The sequence below is a fragment of the Rhinatrema bivittatum genome, chromosome 5 (genome assembly GCF_901001135.1).
Source record: "Rhinatrema bivittatum chromosome 5, aRhiBiv1.1, whole genome shotgun sequence".
Taxonomy (NCBI): domain Eukaryota; kingdom Metazoa; phylum Chordata; class Amphibia; order Gymnophiona; family Rhinatrematidae; genus Rhinatrema; species Rhinatrema bivittatum.
In genome coordinates, this window is record NC_042619.1 from 374,059,944 (window position 1) to 374,074,599 (window position 14,656).

At 45.5% G+C, this 14,656-nt stretch overlaps 1 protein-coding gene across 2 annotated transcripts in view; it reads left to right on the top strand.

Moving 5' to 3' along the window:
- LOC115093104 (neuronal PAS domain-containing protein 2-like) overlaps window positions 1-14,656 on the top strand; it is a 260,661-nt gene that overhangs the window by 77,370 nt on the left and 168,635 nt on the right. For both annotated transcript variants that reach the window (XM_029604797.1, XM_029604796.1), the window contains exon 2: window positions 14,184-14,237. In XM_029604797.1, coding sequence (XP_029460657.1) covers window positions 14,206-14,237 — 32 coding nt within the window. In that variant the 5' untranslated portion in view covers window positions 14,184-14,205. The remainder of the gene's footprint in view (window positions 1-14,183; window positions 14,238-14,656) is intronic.

Consider the following 14,656-nt stretch of genomic DNA (forward strand, 5'->3'; position numbering starts at 1 on the left):
CCCCCCCATATCAAAAAAAAAAAAAAAGACACAGCAGAATTAGAAAAGGTGCAGAGAGGAGCAACAGAAATGGTAAAGGAGGTGGAATAGTTGCGTGATGATGGAAAGCTTAAGGCCATTCATCTTGGGGTAAAGACGACTAAGAGGGCATGTGATAAAGGTTTATACAATCACGAGCGGGGTGGAACAAGTTAATAGGGAGTGGTTATTTACCCTTTCAAACAATACTAGGATAAGGAGGGACACGCCTTGCAACTAACTGGTGGCAGATTTAAAACAAATTCAGGATGAAGCAATTTTTTTCAGTCCATGCACAATTAAAATATGGAATCTGTTGGTGGAGGACGTAGTCAAGGCCTGTAGCATATCTGGATTTATAAAAGACTTGGACAGGTTTCTGGCTGACAGGTAGCACACATAATAGCCAGGCAGAGTTGGAGATAACCGCCTGCTACTTCTGGGAGCGAGCAACAGGGAATGGACCTCTCCCATCAGGATCTGCTGAAGAGTTCAAAGTGATCCAGACTGGCCTCCCTCCTCTTCCCCCCCCCCCCCCCCACCCCACCTTGGCAGATAAGGGCATTCAAGAAACTCCCTCACACCCCAGGAAGGAAGGGACCTTTGGGCCCAGCAGCCACCTCCGCACCAGCCAAACCCCAGCTCATCCCCAGAGCCTTCAAAATCCGTGCTGGCAGGAGGGGAACCGGGCAGGGTGCCAAGATAGAAATTAGGTGCCACTGACACACTGACCCGCAGGCAACAAGGAGGAGGGCCTTTTCAGGCAGACCAAGCCTCCGTTGCATCTTTGAGGGACTCAGGGGGGGCTTAGGGGCTGGATCGACTCTTCTACAGCACCAAAACTTAAGGGGGCAGCAAAATCTCAGAAGAATCTGGGTTTTTAAGGAAGGGCCTGGCACTTTCAAGTCTGCCTTGCCACTCTCCAACAGTGTGCAGCTAAGCCCAAGCTATCCTGCTGTCTCTCTTTTGCCAGGGTCGCCTCAGAGAGCCATTTTTCAGTCTGGGAGTGGTGTGGGGAATGTTCCTCACCCCACTCATCCCTTTCCCTTTGAGCTGGTTAGCTCAGTGAAATCAGAGCAGCTGAATGCAGCAACATTAGCGTAGCTGCAACGTTTTTAATAACCTCTGAGTAGGAAAAAGATAAATCAATCAACAACAACAACAACAAAAAAAAAAGGCCCACTATCTTTAACACAGTCACAGTAAAGCTGCCATGTTCTGTACGGCATTGGTTTCCTGCACTGGGCATTAAAGCTTGATGTATCACCAGTATTTAAACCAGCAAGCAATATATATTATCTTGCCAGTTTTAATGCTGGTTGGAGAAAACGGCTCTAAATGCGGTCAGCTGACCAGTGTTGAAGAGCAATCGTATTTTTGAGGGACAAATCACGAGGGCACAGGCTTAACTCAAGCTGCCACAGGTTAAAGCCGAAGATAACTTAAATGATCCAAGCAGAGTCAATCCCACTTCTCTGTACACAAGTCGCGCGTTCACAGGAAGCTCAGAGTTAATCTGAGCAAGCTCGCTCGTGCCACGTTTAGTGTCATTCTAGGAGAGGTTTGCCACTGTGTTTTGGCTGTGCCGCCTGCTTTAGAGGGGAACTCTCATCCAGCTTTCAGCAGAGGGTTGGGCGGGGTCTACAGCACTTCGTGTCTGTACTCATTCAGGAGTCAGACTGAATGGAACAAAAATGGGAACGTAAATACAATTTTAAAATCCTCTCTCTCATTCAGTGTAGTGCAGCAATTGACCACCACCACAAGTGCTGGTCATTGTTTATTTATTATATTTAATTAATTAATGAATTAATTGACATTACATATCGACCGCTTCCTCTGCGTAGCTGGATTGTCTGGAGCATGATAGCAGAACATTTATCTCGTCAAATCGTTATATATATTTTTTTTTTAAGACTGGCTGGCTTTGTAATTCGCTTTTGATGTTGGTGTTGCCAGAATGTACATTTAGTAGGGGGTGGGGGGTGGGGGGTAAGCTTCAAACTGTTCACATTGGAAAATGCAATCTGCGCGCATTACTTTCCTCCGACGACCTGAACACGGCCCCCTAAGAATGCCTCCTCTAAAAATCTGTGCCTTCTTCCACTGCATGCAGATCGTTAGCCGCAGGGAAGCAGAGCAGTTTTAAGACAGTCGATTAACATGAGTAAAATGCTTTTCACCCATGTAAATCACTTTCAAAATTGCCTTCTTAGTGTGTCGTAGCCTCACACCTAAGACCCAGTGCAAGGCATTAGACAAATCCAAAATACATAGGTATGAAACAGCTGCTTACATTGGGACGTTTATACTGACCAGATGAAGTACTTGAAAGAAAATAACTCCCCTTATATATGTAACTGTAACAGATGAATTATTACAAATCACCTGAAAGCTATGGATGTATTTCCTCATAGATACATGACAGCGTCCTTCACCATTTGTTGTACAGTATTATAGACTATTTATAATTTGATTGTACTAAATAGTTGATGAGAGATGCACAGAAAAATTGGTCCAAATGTTTTCTGTTGCACTGGTGGTGGACCCCCCTTCACCCGAGGTGAGGTTGAGGCTACCCATAGGGCAAGCCCCACGGGTCCCCACCGTTGGGAGGCAGAGCAGACTGGGAGACGGAGACTGACTGGAGCTTCGCCAATACCAGCCCACGTTCCCCGCAGGTTGAGCCCTCGGGTGCCAGGGCCAGCTGGTCTTAGACGGGCCTCTATCAGATGACTCCCAGTGGATGTTGTGGCAGGTAGCCAGGGACCAGCAGAGGTATCTGAGGGACCGAGGCAGGGATTCAGAGGCCCAGGCACCAAGGAGAGCCAGGAACAAGAACAGGTAATGCCCAGGTAGGTGGAGGCCTGAGGAGGGCCAAGTCCAGGGAGATACCAAAGACATAGTCGGGAGCAGGCTGGAGTCAGGGCAGGCAGCAGAGCTAGTCCAATACTTTGGAATTCACTTCCAAATCCCCTCCGGTCAATATCAAACTCTTCTCATTTCAAAAAATCACTTAAAACTTATCTCTTTCAGCTTGCATTTAACATACCCACCCAAGATCAAAAGCAACACGTAACATAGTCCATCAACCTACTCATAGCTCCTATACATCCCATCCATTTCATTACATCTCTCCCCTTTTCCTCTCTCCCCTGCCTGTTAGTTATATTATCATTTTTCATTCCAATTCCCTTCCGCTCCCCCCTCCCCTCCCGCTGCAATAGCAAGTCCCAGGGCAACAATTTTTCATTTTCTTTATTTTGAGTAAATGATTGATTTTATTTTAAGCTAGAATTTGTTCCAGCTATTAACTAACTTTTATGTATATTTTAAACTTATTTGATTTTGTTTGTTCCTTTAAATTTTTTATTCAATGTAAACCGTTTTGACAAAATTTATTTTTATAAAGCGGTATATAAATATTTTTAAATAAATAAATAGTCAAGGTGTAGAGTTCCAACAAGCAAGTCAAAGCCAATAGTCAGTCCTGAGCATAGTCCAACGAAGCCAGTATTCAGTCCTGAGTGTAGTTCCAATGAAGCAAGGGTCAAAGCCAGTATTCAGTCCTGAGTGTAGTTCCAATGAAGCAAGGGTCAAAGCCAGTATTCAGTCCTGAGTGTAGTTCCAATGAAGCAAGGGTCAAAGCCAGTAATCAGTCCTGAGTGTAATTCCAACGAAGCAAGGGTCAAAGCCAGTAGTCAGTCCGAGCAAGGCTAGGAGGTAATCAGGAACGGAATCAGGAGCAAGGACCAGGAATGAAGTCAGGAACAGGAACCAGGAATGAACAGGATCCAGGAACAAAGTCAGGAACAGGAACTATAACGAGCAACGAGCACACAACAAGCGTGGAGACCTGTTGCCAAGGCAAGGAACGAGTGGTGGACCCAGCTTTAAATAGCAGAGCCCAATAATGTCATCATCTGGGGCCACGGGTTGGTTTCCCACTACGGCTCCTTTAAATGCCGGCAAGGTGCGTGCACCTAGGAGAGGCAGAACATTGGACAGCGGCGTCTCCCCGTGGCACACATGGGGAGACCGCTGGGAGCCGGGGAGGTCCGCAGAGGAGCCAGAAATGGCCGAGGAGGCAACAGGAGTGCGAGGGCACAGACAGCTGCCCACTGTAGCCAGTGAGGATGGGCTGAGTCAGGAGCCTGGCGCTGGAAGTGAGTAGGCCCGGTTGCTGGCCTGCCGCGGGCGGGACACACAACAGTTTTCCACGGTCTTTTTTGAAAGCACCTGTTTTTTGCCTGTTTTGTACAATATTTCTGTAGAACAGGTTGATGGCAAGTTTCTAAAATTGAACGAAAAATGTGCTATTTCAAACCTAATAATGGGCTTTATTTTGGGGGGGGGGAAAAAACCCCATATACAGTGAATTGCAAATAAATCAAAGCATGCTGTGCTTTTTATTTTTTGCAAAGTTTACTACCGTAAGCCTTAATGATGTGCACTATTACTTCATCTCTTGTAGCTGACTTACATGGGAGGTCCCTGCTAGCAGGGCCATTACAATCACATCGTCACAATAGAACAAAGTTCCTGGAGTGACTTACTTCGTATTATTTGCCTAGGGCAGGCTGATCCTGTTTAGCAGGGCTGGAGGAGGACAGGTAAACCAAAATAACTGCAAAGATGGTAGTGTCCAGTCGGTGGTGATGAATGCTAGTTCGTTCTGTTTGTTCCGCTTCTTCCTTCAGGGGTGGGAGCAGGTTGCACAGTAAACATAGTAGATGACAAATTGCCCATAGGGTCTGCCCGGTTGAGATTCTTCCACTTTGAACAAAAGAGCTTAAGAAGTGCCATGCTAGATCATACCAAGGTTCAGCGAATCCAGCATCCTGTCTCTGACCTTGGCCAGTCACAAAGTACCCGTCAGATCCCCCAGTAGTTGATCTGTTTCGTGTATCACACTCCCAGGGATAAGAGCTGGCTTTCCCAGGTCTACCTGTCTAGTAACTGTTCATGGAGTTTTCCTTCAGGAACTTGTCCAGTCCTCTTTTGCCTTGACCACGTCCTCTAGCAAAAGATTCATGGTTTGATTGCGCTCAGAGTGAAAAAATACTTCCTAAGATTTGTTTTAACTCTGCCGGTTGCTAGTTTCATGGAGTGTCCCTTAGTTGGAAAGGGTAAATAACTGTGCCCTATTTACCCATTCCATCCTCTCATGATTTTAGAAATCTCAATCATATCCCCTCTCTGTTTTCTCTTTTCCAAGCTAAAAAGCCCTTATCTGTTTAGCCTTTCTCCATAAGGGAGCTTTTCAATCCCCTTTATCATTTTTGTCACCCTTCTCTGTACTTTTTCTCTGTCAGCTATGTCTTTTTTTGAGATGGGGTGACCAGAACTGTACACAATACTCAACGTGTTGTTGCACCATGGATCTAGGTGAGAGAATTTGATATTCTGTTGTCTGTTCCTTTCTAAATAATTCCTAACATTTTATCTGCCATTTTTTTGTGGGTAAGACCCCAACATCCTCCTCAGCAAGGACAGAGGTAAAGAATTCATTTAGTTTTTCTATATCCTTGTCCTCCCTGGCCACCCTTCTTACCCTTCGGTCATCTAGAGGCCCAACTGACTCCCGCACAGACGTTTTGCCTCAAATGTACTTGAAAAAGTTATATTGCTTGTTTTTACAATCAGGACATTCTAATTTGCTTGGGGCCTGCTTCACTAAAGCATTTCTCTCATTCTGTGTCTATGGGGAAATGCCTTGATGAATCAGGCCCTTGGTTTGCTAGTAGTATTCTTTTAAAATACCTCTCTCCGAACCATGCACTGCTGAGCGACTGTCGGCTTTCCCCCATGTTCTAGATTAAAAGTTGCTCTATCTCCTTTTTAAAAGTTAGCACCAGCAGCCTGGTTCCACGCTGGTTAGGATGGAGCCCATCCCTCAGAATAGGCTCCCCCTTCCCCATAAGGTTCCCCAGTTCCTAACAAATCTAAAACCCTCTTCCTTGCACCATCATCTCATCCACACATTGAAACTCTGGAGCTCAGCCTGCCTCGGATCCTGTGTGTAGGAATAAGGAGCATTTCTGAGAATGCAATCATGGAGGTTTGGATCTACCTAAAAGCCTACATGTAGCCTCCGTCCTGCACCTTCCTATGTCATTGTTACTCACCTATACCACAACATCTGGCTCCTCCCTAGCACTCTAAAATCTTATCTAGATGTCACATGAAGTCTGCTACCTTTGCACCAGGCAGGCAAGTTACCAAGTGATTCTTATGCCCACCAGCCCCCAGTTATCTACTTTCCTAATGATCTAATCACTCACTATAACAGCTGTTCTAACCTTCCCTCCTTGGCACAGACTCCTGGAGACACATCCATGGTACAAGGAGATAAATCATCACTTGCAGGGCAGGTCCTACAGGATTATTTTCTGGCACACTAAGATGATGGTCTCCTGCCAGTGATCTTGCTGCTCCGAAATAGCTGCTAGACTGGCATTGGGTGCGCTCTACTATATCCCTGAAGATCTCCTCTGTATACCTCTCTGTCTGCCTCAGCTCCTCCAGGTCTGCCACTCTGCTCTTCAGAGATCGGACTCGTTCTCTGAGAGCCAGGAGCTCTCTGGATTGGGTGCAACAGGAAGATAATCATACATTTTGCACTTGGTGAAAAAGACTGAATAGCCCCCATCTCGCCTCTGGGCTTCTGTCTGCATCTTAATTTGTTGAGGCGATAAAGTCTTACAGGCTGATTAAGGATTAGGTATGTCTCAATTTAAGGGTGGTTAAATGTGATTAGGGTTTTTACATTTATTTATTCGGTGTTTTTTTTAAATCTATGGCTTTTAAATTTGATAACTAGGTGATTAATGTTAATTAGTGAATGACTGGCAACAGGACTAAAATTAGTCTCTAAAATCAGGGTTAATTGAATGTTATTTTAAAGACTTTCCTTTTAGTAGGGATGATATCTATATATTAAAAAGTGGATGAAAGTGTGAGAATCAAACTCGTTGCCTACTTGTGACTAGTATTCTCACTTTCTCAGACTAATTGACCTACAGACAAAAGTAAAAATCATGCTGGACTCCAAGATAAGGTTCCAGCACAACTTTATTGATAGGTGATTTAAAGGTGGAAAATATATATAACTGCTTAAAAATCCTTTATCAATACAGTCTATTACACAAACTGTTAAAATTACTACTACTACTACTAAACATTTATATTACACTACAAGGTATATGCAGTGTTACACAGATCATATAAGAGAAAGACCCTAGCTAACACAGACAAGACATAGTATTTAGGGCGAACCAGGGCAAATTTTTAAAATTTCAAAGGCGAGTAATAGGTGCAATTTAATTTTTGTGGGGGATTTAGTCTGAGTTAAATAAGATTTTATGATTGTGTAGTAAGAGGGTTGTTGAGGTCACTTTGGGGGGGTATATGTTTTGGGGTTTTATATTTTGTATAATGTATTTTATTGAGGTATTGTACTATTATTATTGTATTTGATTATTGTAGTTTTGTATTTTGTTTGTTGTAAACCGCTTGGTTCTAATTTTTTTCTAGGAAGTAAGTATATAACATAACATTCTGCATATCATGTTAAAATGTTCAGCTCAACGTGCATATTGGCAGCCAAAAAACAGGAAATAGAATGTTAGGAATTATTCAGAAAGGAGAAGAAAACAAAACTGAGAATACTTTGAAGTGGTTGAAAGGTGGAATATAAATAAAATAAATAAATGAATGAATAATACCTCTGTACCAATCCATGGTGCAGTCACACCTTGAGTATTGTGTGCAAGTTTGGTTGCTGCACTTAAAAAAAAAATAGAGTGGCACAAGAAAAAATACTGAAAAGGGAAACAGAAATTATTAGAGGGATGGATCAACTCCTTTATGAAGAAAGGTTAAACAGATTAGAGATCTCCAGCTCTGAGAAGAGACAACTTAGAGGGGATATGGTAGAGCAGGGGTCCCCAAACTTCAGCCCGTAGGTCCTCTCCAACCCAGGTAACTCGGTTATCTGGCCACCATACCTCTCCCTCCAGCTGCTGGATCTGACCCCCAGAAAATGTTGTTCTTTGAGGTGGGGGAGGTTCCCCCCCCCCCCCAGGTGCTGCAGTGGTGGCGGCGGGCTGCAGTAGAATGACGGGTAGGGTTTCCCAGGCCCCGCTAGTAAGCCAGGAGCCAGAGGACCACAGCATCGGAAGCAGTTGCTGGTGGGGAAGTCAGGAACTGCCAGCAGGAGAGACGCCTGAGGATCAAGGTCCCACAGGCAGCTGCTTGCAGGGAGGCCAGGCCCTGTCAGGGGAAGATCAATAGGCACAAGGTGGATGAGGGTGAGTGAATGGAAGTGAGAGAGAATAAGTTGAAAGTAAGTGGAGGGAGGAAAGGAGATGAAAGAGATGTAAGAGAGAAGGAATGGGGTGAATGAAAGTAAGTAGATGGAAGAGAAGCGGGGACTGTGGGAATGAAGGGAGGGATGGTGTGAGGGTATGAGTGGAGGAGAGGGAAGGGGACAGAGGAGATGGGGTAAAAATGAAGGGAGGGTAGGTAGGGAAAGAGGAGAGTAAGATCTTGCAATTCATTGGTGTTAAGATCCGTGAGTTAGAGGGCCCTTGACCTGAGGTGAGAGTTGGTACCGCCCACGGGGCGGAGCCCCACTGGGTCTCACCATCAGGAAGCGAGGTCTGTAGCAGCAGAAGACACAGCCCAGAGAGAGTACAGAGAGGAATGGGCTGGGATGTGGATGCAAGTGCCAGAGCAGGAATTCACTGTGGTGAAGCGCAGAGCAGGCCCCGAGGAGCGAGGAGTGCCATGGGGACGGCCCTGAGGGGCGGAGCCACGTGATGAGTTGGCACAGGAGAAATGAGTTAGGCTTGCTCGAGGAGCAGGGAAGACCGATGGAGTCTCTGGCAATGCACGTAGGCACTACCCCGAGAAGCGGGGAAGTGCGAGCACAGTCACTGAAGTGAAATAAGGCACTGCCCCGAGGAGCAGGGAAGTGCAGCACAGTCACTGAAGTAGACAAGGCGCTTCCCCGAGGAGCGGGGAAGTGTGGCACAGTCACTGAAGAAGAAAGGCAATGGCCCGCAGAGCGGGGTACGCCAACGCTGAGTCTTCCAAGTAGCAGAGTAGTTCCAGGAGCAACCCCGAGGAGTGGGGAAGCCAGCAGGCAGGGCTTCAGAGGGTGCAGGAGCCTCTCCGAGGAGCAGGTACCGAGAGAATGTCTCACGCCAGGAAGTACACCACACGGGAACCACGGGTCCGAGGATACTACAGCAGGAATCAGCAGTGAAGGAACTCGTTGACAAGTCGATTAGAACTAGGCCCTGGTGGTGCTTAAGAGTCCAGGGTTAGTGATGTCATCAGGAGGAGACGCCCCTGAGGTTCCCGCCTTAGTGTCCTTAAAGATGGGCAGGATAGTGCGCGCGTCTAGGAAGGCCCGGAGGAGGCATGGAGGTCGGCGGAGTCCCGGGGACAAGGCGACATGCGTCGGGAGTGGCTAGCCACAGCTGCGAGTTCACCCAGAGAGGAGAGAATGGCAGCACATGATGTGAGTAAAAGCAGTCGCAGCCGTCTGCGACCGACAGTCATAACAATTGGATTCCAAAAATTGCACTGTTTTGGCAGCAATTTCATTAATTTGCTCACCACAGAGGTGACATGTCTAAGTTCCCTTAGTACCCTTAGTTGTATCCCATCTGTCCCCATCGCCTTATCTACTTTAAGTTTAGTTAGTTCCTCATGAACTCACTGTTCTGAAAATCGATTATGGTTTACCTCACTTCCAAAGTAGATAAGGCAATGGGGCCAGTTGGAATACATCTGAGGATACTAAAGGAATTTAGAGATGTCCTGACAGCTCCGCTTCATCTGGATTAGTTCCAGAAAAGGGCGGATGTGGTTCCTATTCATAAAATTGGAAGTAAGGAGGAGGCTGGGAACTACAGGCCAATTAGTTTGACCTCTGTGGTGAGCAAACTAATGGAATCTCTACTAAAACAGAAGATAGGGTAATTTTTGGAATCCAATGGATTGCAAGATCAGAGGCAGCATGGATTTACCAGAGGTAAATCTTGTGAGACGAATCTGATCAATTTCTTTGATTGGGTGACCAGAGAGTGGGATCAAGGGAGAGCGCTAGATGTTATGTACTTGGATTTCATCAAGGGCTTTGACACGGTTCTGCACAGAAGACTTATAAATAAATTGAGCGCCCTTGGTATGGATCCTAGAGTGACTGGGTTAGAAACTGGCTGAGTGGGAGGTGACAAAGGGTAGTGGTTAATGGAGTTTTCTCTGAGGAGAAGGGGCTGTTACTAGTCGTGTGAATCAGGGATCAGTCCTTGGACTGTTTTTTTTTCTACATTTTTGTGAGTGACAGACATAATAGAAGGGTTATTGAGAAAGGTTTGCCTTTATGCTGATGATGCCAAAATCTGTAACTGAGTGGACAGCCAGTAAGTGTGGAGAAACATGAGAAGGCATCTAGCGAAGCAGGAGGGATGGTCTAAGGTTTGGCAGCTAAGATTTAATGGTAAAAAATGCAGAGTAAAACATGGATGCAAAAACTCAAGGGAAAGGTATAATATTGGAAGTGAAATGCATCAAAACACAAAGCAATAACGAGATCTGGGGGTAGTTGTATCTAATGATCTTCAGGGGGTCAAACAGGTGGATAAAGCAACAGTAAAAGCCCAAAAAGATGCTTGGCTGCATAGGGAGAGGAATAATCAGCAGAAAAAGGGAGGTGATATTGCCCCTCTATAAGTCCCTGATGAGACCTCACTTGGAATACTGTGTGCAATTCTGGAGACGGCACCTTCAAAAGGAATTAAACAGGAGGCAGTCAGTCCAGAGGGGAGGCTACTAAAATGGTCAGTGGTCTTTATTCTGAAGCATTTGGGGGGATAGACTTAAAGATCTAATCATGTGCACCCTAGAGGAAAGGTGAGATAGGGGAGATATGATAGAGACATTGAAATATCTCAAAGTTTTTCATGCAGAGGAGATGAGCCTTTTTCAATGGAAAGGAGGCTCTAGAATGGGGGGGGGGGGGGGGTCAAGAGATGAAGGTGAAAGGGGGTAGACCCAGGAGTAATCTTAGGAAATATTTCTTTCCAGAGAGGGTGGTGGATACATGGAACAGCCTCTAAGTAGTGGAGAAAAAACTAGCATCTGAATTCAAGAAAGCATGTGACACATACAGGGGATCTCTAAGGAAGTGGTGAGAATTATAATGCTGAATTAATTGGACGGACGGGCAGACTGGATGGGTCACACGGTCTTTTTCTGCCATCATGTTTCTCTGTTTCCCAGGGGGTGAATGTGAGGGAGGGAAGGAAGGAGATGGGATAAGAGTGAGTGAGGAGTGGGAGGGAGGTGGATCAGCTGAGTGAAAGAAGGAATGGTATAAGTGTGAAAGGAGGGAGAAGAGAGGGAAGGGAGAGGATGTGGCGTGAGAGGGAATGTGACACACACACACACACACACACACACACGCACATCCCTACACCTCAGATCAGAAATGCAAAGGGCAGGGTTCCTGGGGGGGTGCAGCAGTTGATATCATATTTATTACTGACATTCATGGGGACCCTGTCCTGTGCTTTTCCCCCTTTCCCAGCAGACGTGAGTCCTCCTCCTCCATAAAATATGAGGGCGCTCCCTGCCGGCCCTCTAGGTGATTTGAAACATCCTATATGGCTCTTCCCCTGTGATACGGGTTTATAAAATTCTGAGTGGTCTAGAGCAGGTTAATAGGGAGACGTTTTTTACACTAGCAGATAGTACAGATAGCAGATTTAAAACAGATTAAAGAAAGTACTTTTTTCAGTCAGCGCATAATTAAGCTGTGGAATTTCTTGCCAGTAAAGCCGGACAAGTTTCTGGAGGACATGGCCATACATAATGACGAGCCAGATGGACTTGGGTTTCTCCACCTCTGAATTCTTGAGGAGAGCAACATTGAAACAGATTTTCATGTTGGGATTTGTCGGGTTCTTCCAGACCATCCTGGCCACTGTCAGAGACAGGATGCTAAGCATCTAATCCATCACGGCATTTCTTCCAGTTAAACTAAGGCACAAACTTAGACTGCGGGCCCTCTCCGGGGCAGGGACCTTGCCACATAACCTGAGTCGTAGCTCGCCCTCAGCATAAGTTTACAAAACCAAATAGTTAAATCCAAATCCCCATCACTACCACCACCAAAATCCCAAATCACTCCACTCTTACAGTCTCTGCTGCGGGGAAAATGGATTGGAGAAGGGATTTTAAAACCGGCAGCCGCAGTGCACAACAGGCCGTTAGCCACATATGTTTGGATGAGCTGGAGATGAGCGTGAGCAAACTGGTGGAGTAATTGATAAAACTGGGAATGTGCTTTACCCGAGCGAGTTTTAAAATCCGCTTACCTGTGTATTTTGAACCATACCCACTTAAATGCGCGCATGATTTAAAATTGCAGGGTATGTTTGCTCGCCTGCCCGCACGCTTGTTTTAAAGTTACTGTCCCAAGGATCATAGAATGGTTTGGCAGTTTATTTGAGTGCACTTTTTTGATTTGATAAAGCCTAGCCAATTGGAGTTGTGGTTCAAACTGACGTATTTCACTGTGCAAGCCCTGATTGATTACTTTACCTTAATGATGGGAAATAGGCTCCAGCGTCGTTACGTGAGCTCGAATAGCCTGTGCTTAACCTTGATTTCTCTCTTTCTGCTGTTTTACTTTTTCAGTTTTTAGCTTTACAGCATCAGTCTCATTTCTTATCTGACACTAACACATTTCAACCAAAAATGCAAGAAGGCATTAGATTAAATCACTGTTTCATTTGAATTCTGATCTGATATTAGTTTTAATATTTCAGAAAAACATGTATCACAGTAATGTGTGACTCTCTTCAGAACACATTTAATTTTCAACTTTTATGAGAGAAACAGTGTCGCCTGTATAGATCAATGAGAGGCTTATGTGACCCAGAGCCGGACGTAACACATTTTCTCTGGATCTAGGAGCCAGTGACTGGGGTTAGTTTGGGGGATGGGAATTTTGCTGCAGCCCCCTTAGGGCCTGATTTACTAAGGCTGTTTTCCTATTCTATGTGTCAACGGGGGGAAAAAAAGCAAAGTAAATTAGACCCTTAATTTAAATTTAATACAGGTCCTCACCAGTCTCTACCTCTGTCACTTCTCCTCATCCTCAGCAATCTCCCTTTCTCTCAACCCGCCATCCCCTACCCCCATTCAACCAGCCAACCCCGCCTCCTCCTACACAGCCAGTCACACTCCAGCTAGCCAGTCAACCTCCCCTGACCCAGTTACTCCCCACCGTCCCCCATCTAATTAACAAGTCAGTCATCCCTCGGCTAATCAAACATCTCTCACCCTGTCACTCCCCAGTCAGTCATCTCCCAACTCTCCCCAGTCCACCTCCACATAGCCTGCTACCCCATTTGTGCATGCTATTTTGAATAGCACCCTACCCAATCACTCCCCCCCACCAGTCATGACCCACTTTTCCCAACCCAGTCAACCAGTAGGTCGCCCCTCGGCTAGTCAGCCGCTCCCCACCCAGCCGTCTCCCCCACTTCCCTCCATTCAGCCTGCCAGTCGCCCAGCCTCCAGCAAACCACTTCCAATCAGACACACATCCAGCCAATACTACCCATAGACTCCAACTAGTTACCACTCTTCCAGCCCTCACTTTCTGTCCGCTCCTGCCACTGCAGGAACTGCTGTTCCCTTCAGTCTGCGCCACACAGCTCTTAGTTGCGCAGTGGCTGAATGACTGCACTGATCTCATAGTTTTAACTCTTGCACTGGGACACGAAAATCCTGGGTGCAGCCATGAAATTTCTGGTCACTATGGTGACTTGGCATCCAGAATTTGTTGAGCCCTCATTAACAATAACTTGGGAATTAAAACTAATCCTCTAAAACTCACTAAAATGAACCATCAGTCCTGCGTTTACTGACGTAGGACAACAAATGGAATTAGAAATATATGCCTGCAAGCATTAGCTGTTTCTTGCGATTAAGTACACCAGGTACATTTGATACTCTAGGCTGGCACAGATGGTAGAAGCAGTATGTCAGTAAACCAGAAGTGACTCAGTTTAGAAATGCTCGCCAACAAGCAGTGCTAAAAATTACTGATGGCAAGTTGTAACTTTGCCTGTTGTTCACAGGAAGGGCAGTTTCGACAATCTAATGGATGAAGATGAAAAAGTCAGGGTAAAGAGGTAAGTGTCTTTTGCATTGTTTCTTTTTTTTCACCCAAACTTCATTTTCTTTTCTGACATGGTATTGATGCTACTTACCTACCAACGTGCGTCCTCAGTCCTAATTGAATAAATAGCGATGAAAGCTTGCTCTTAAATATTTGATTCACAAAATTGGGCGGTGGCTTTTACTAGTGAATGGATTAGCTCAGTAATGCAGTAGGAGTAATTTCTAGCCCAAATGTCGTTCACTAGCTTTACCTTTTCTTTCACGGAGCTGCACAGTCAGAAAACCTCAAACACTCCTCATTTCTTTTTGCTTCCATTTCAGTATAATGCTTTTTATTTTCCAGCACCTATACAATACCAGGTTGCTACATGGCGGGTTTTGAAAATAACACAGGATTCACAGAGTATAAGGAATAGCACCTTCCTTCCTA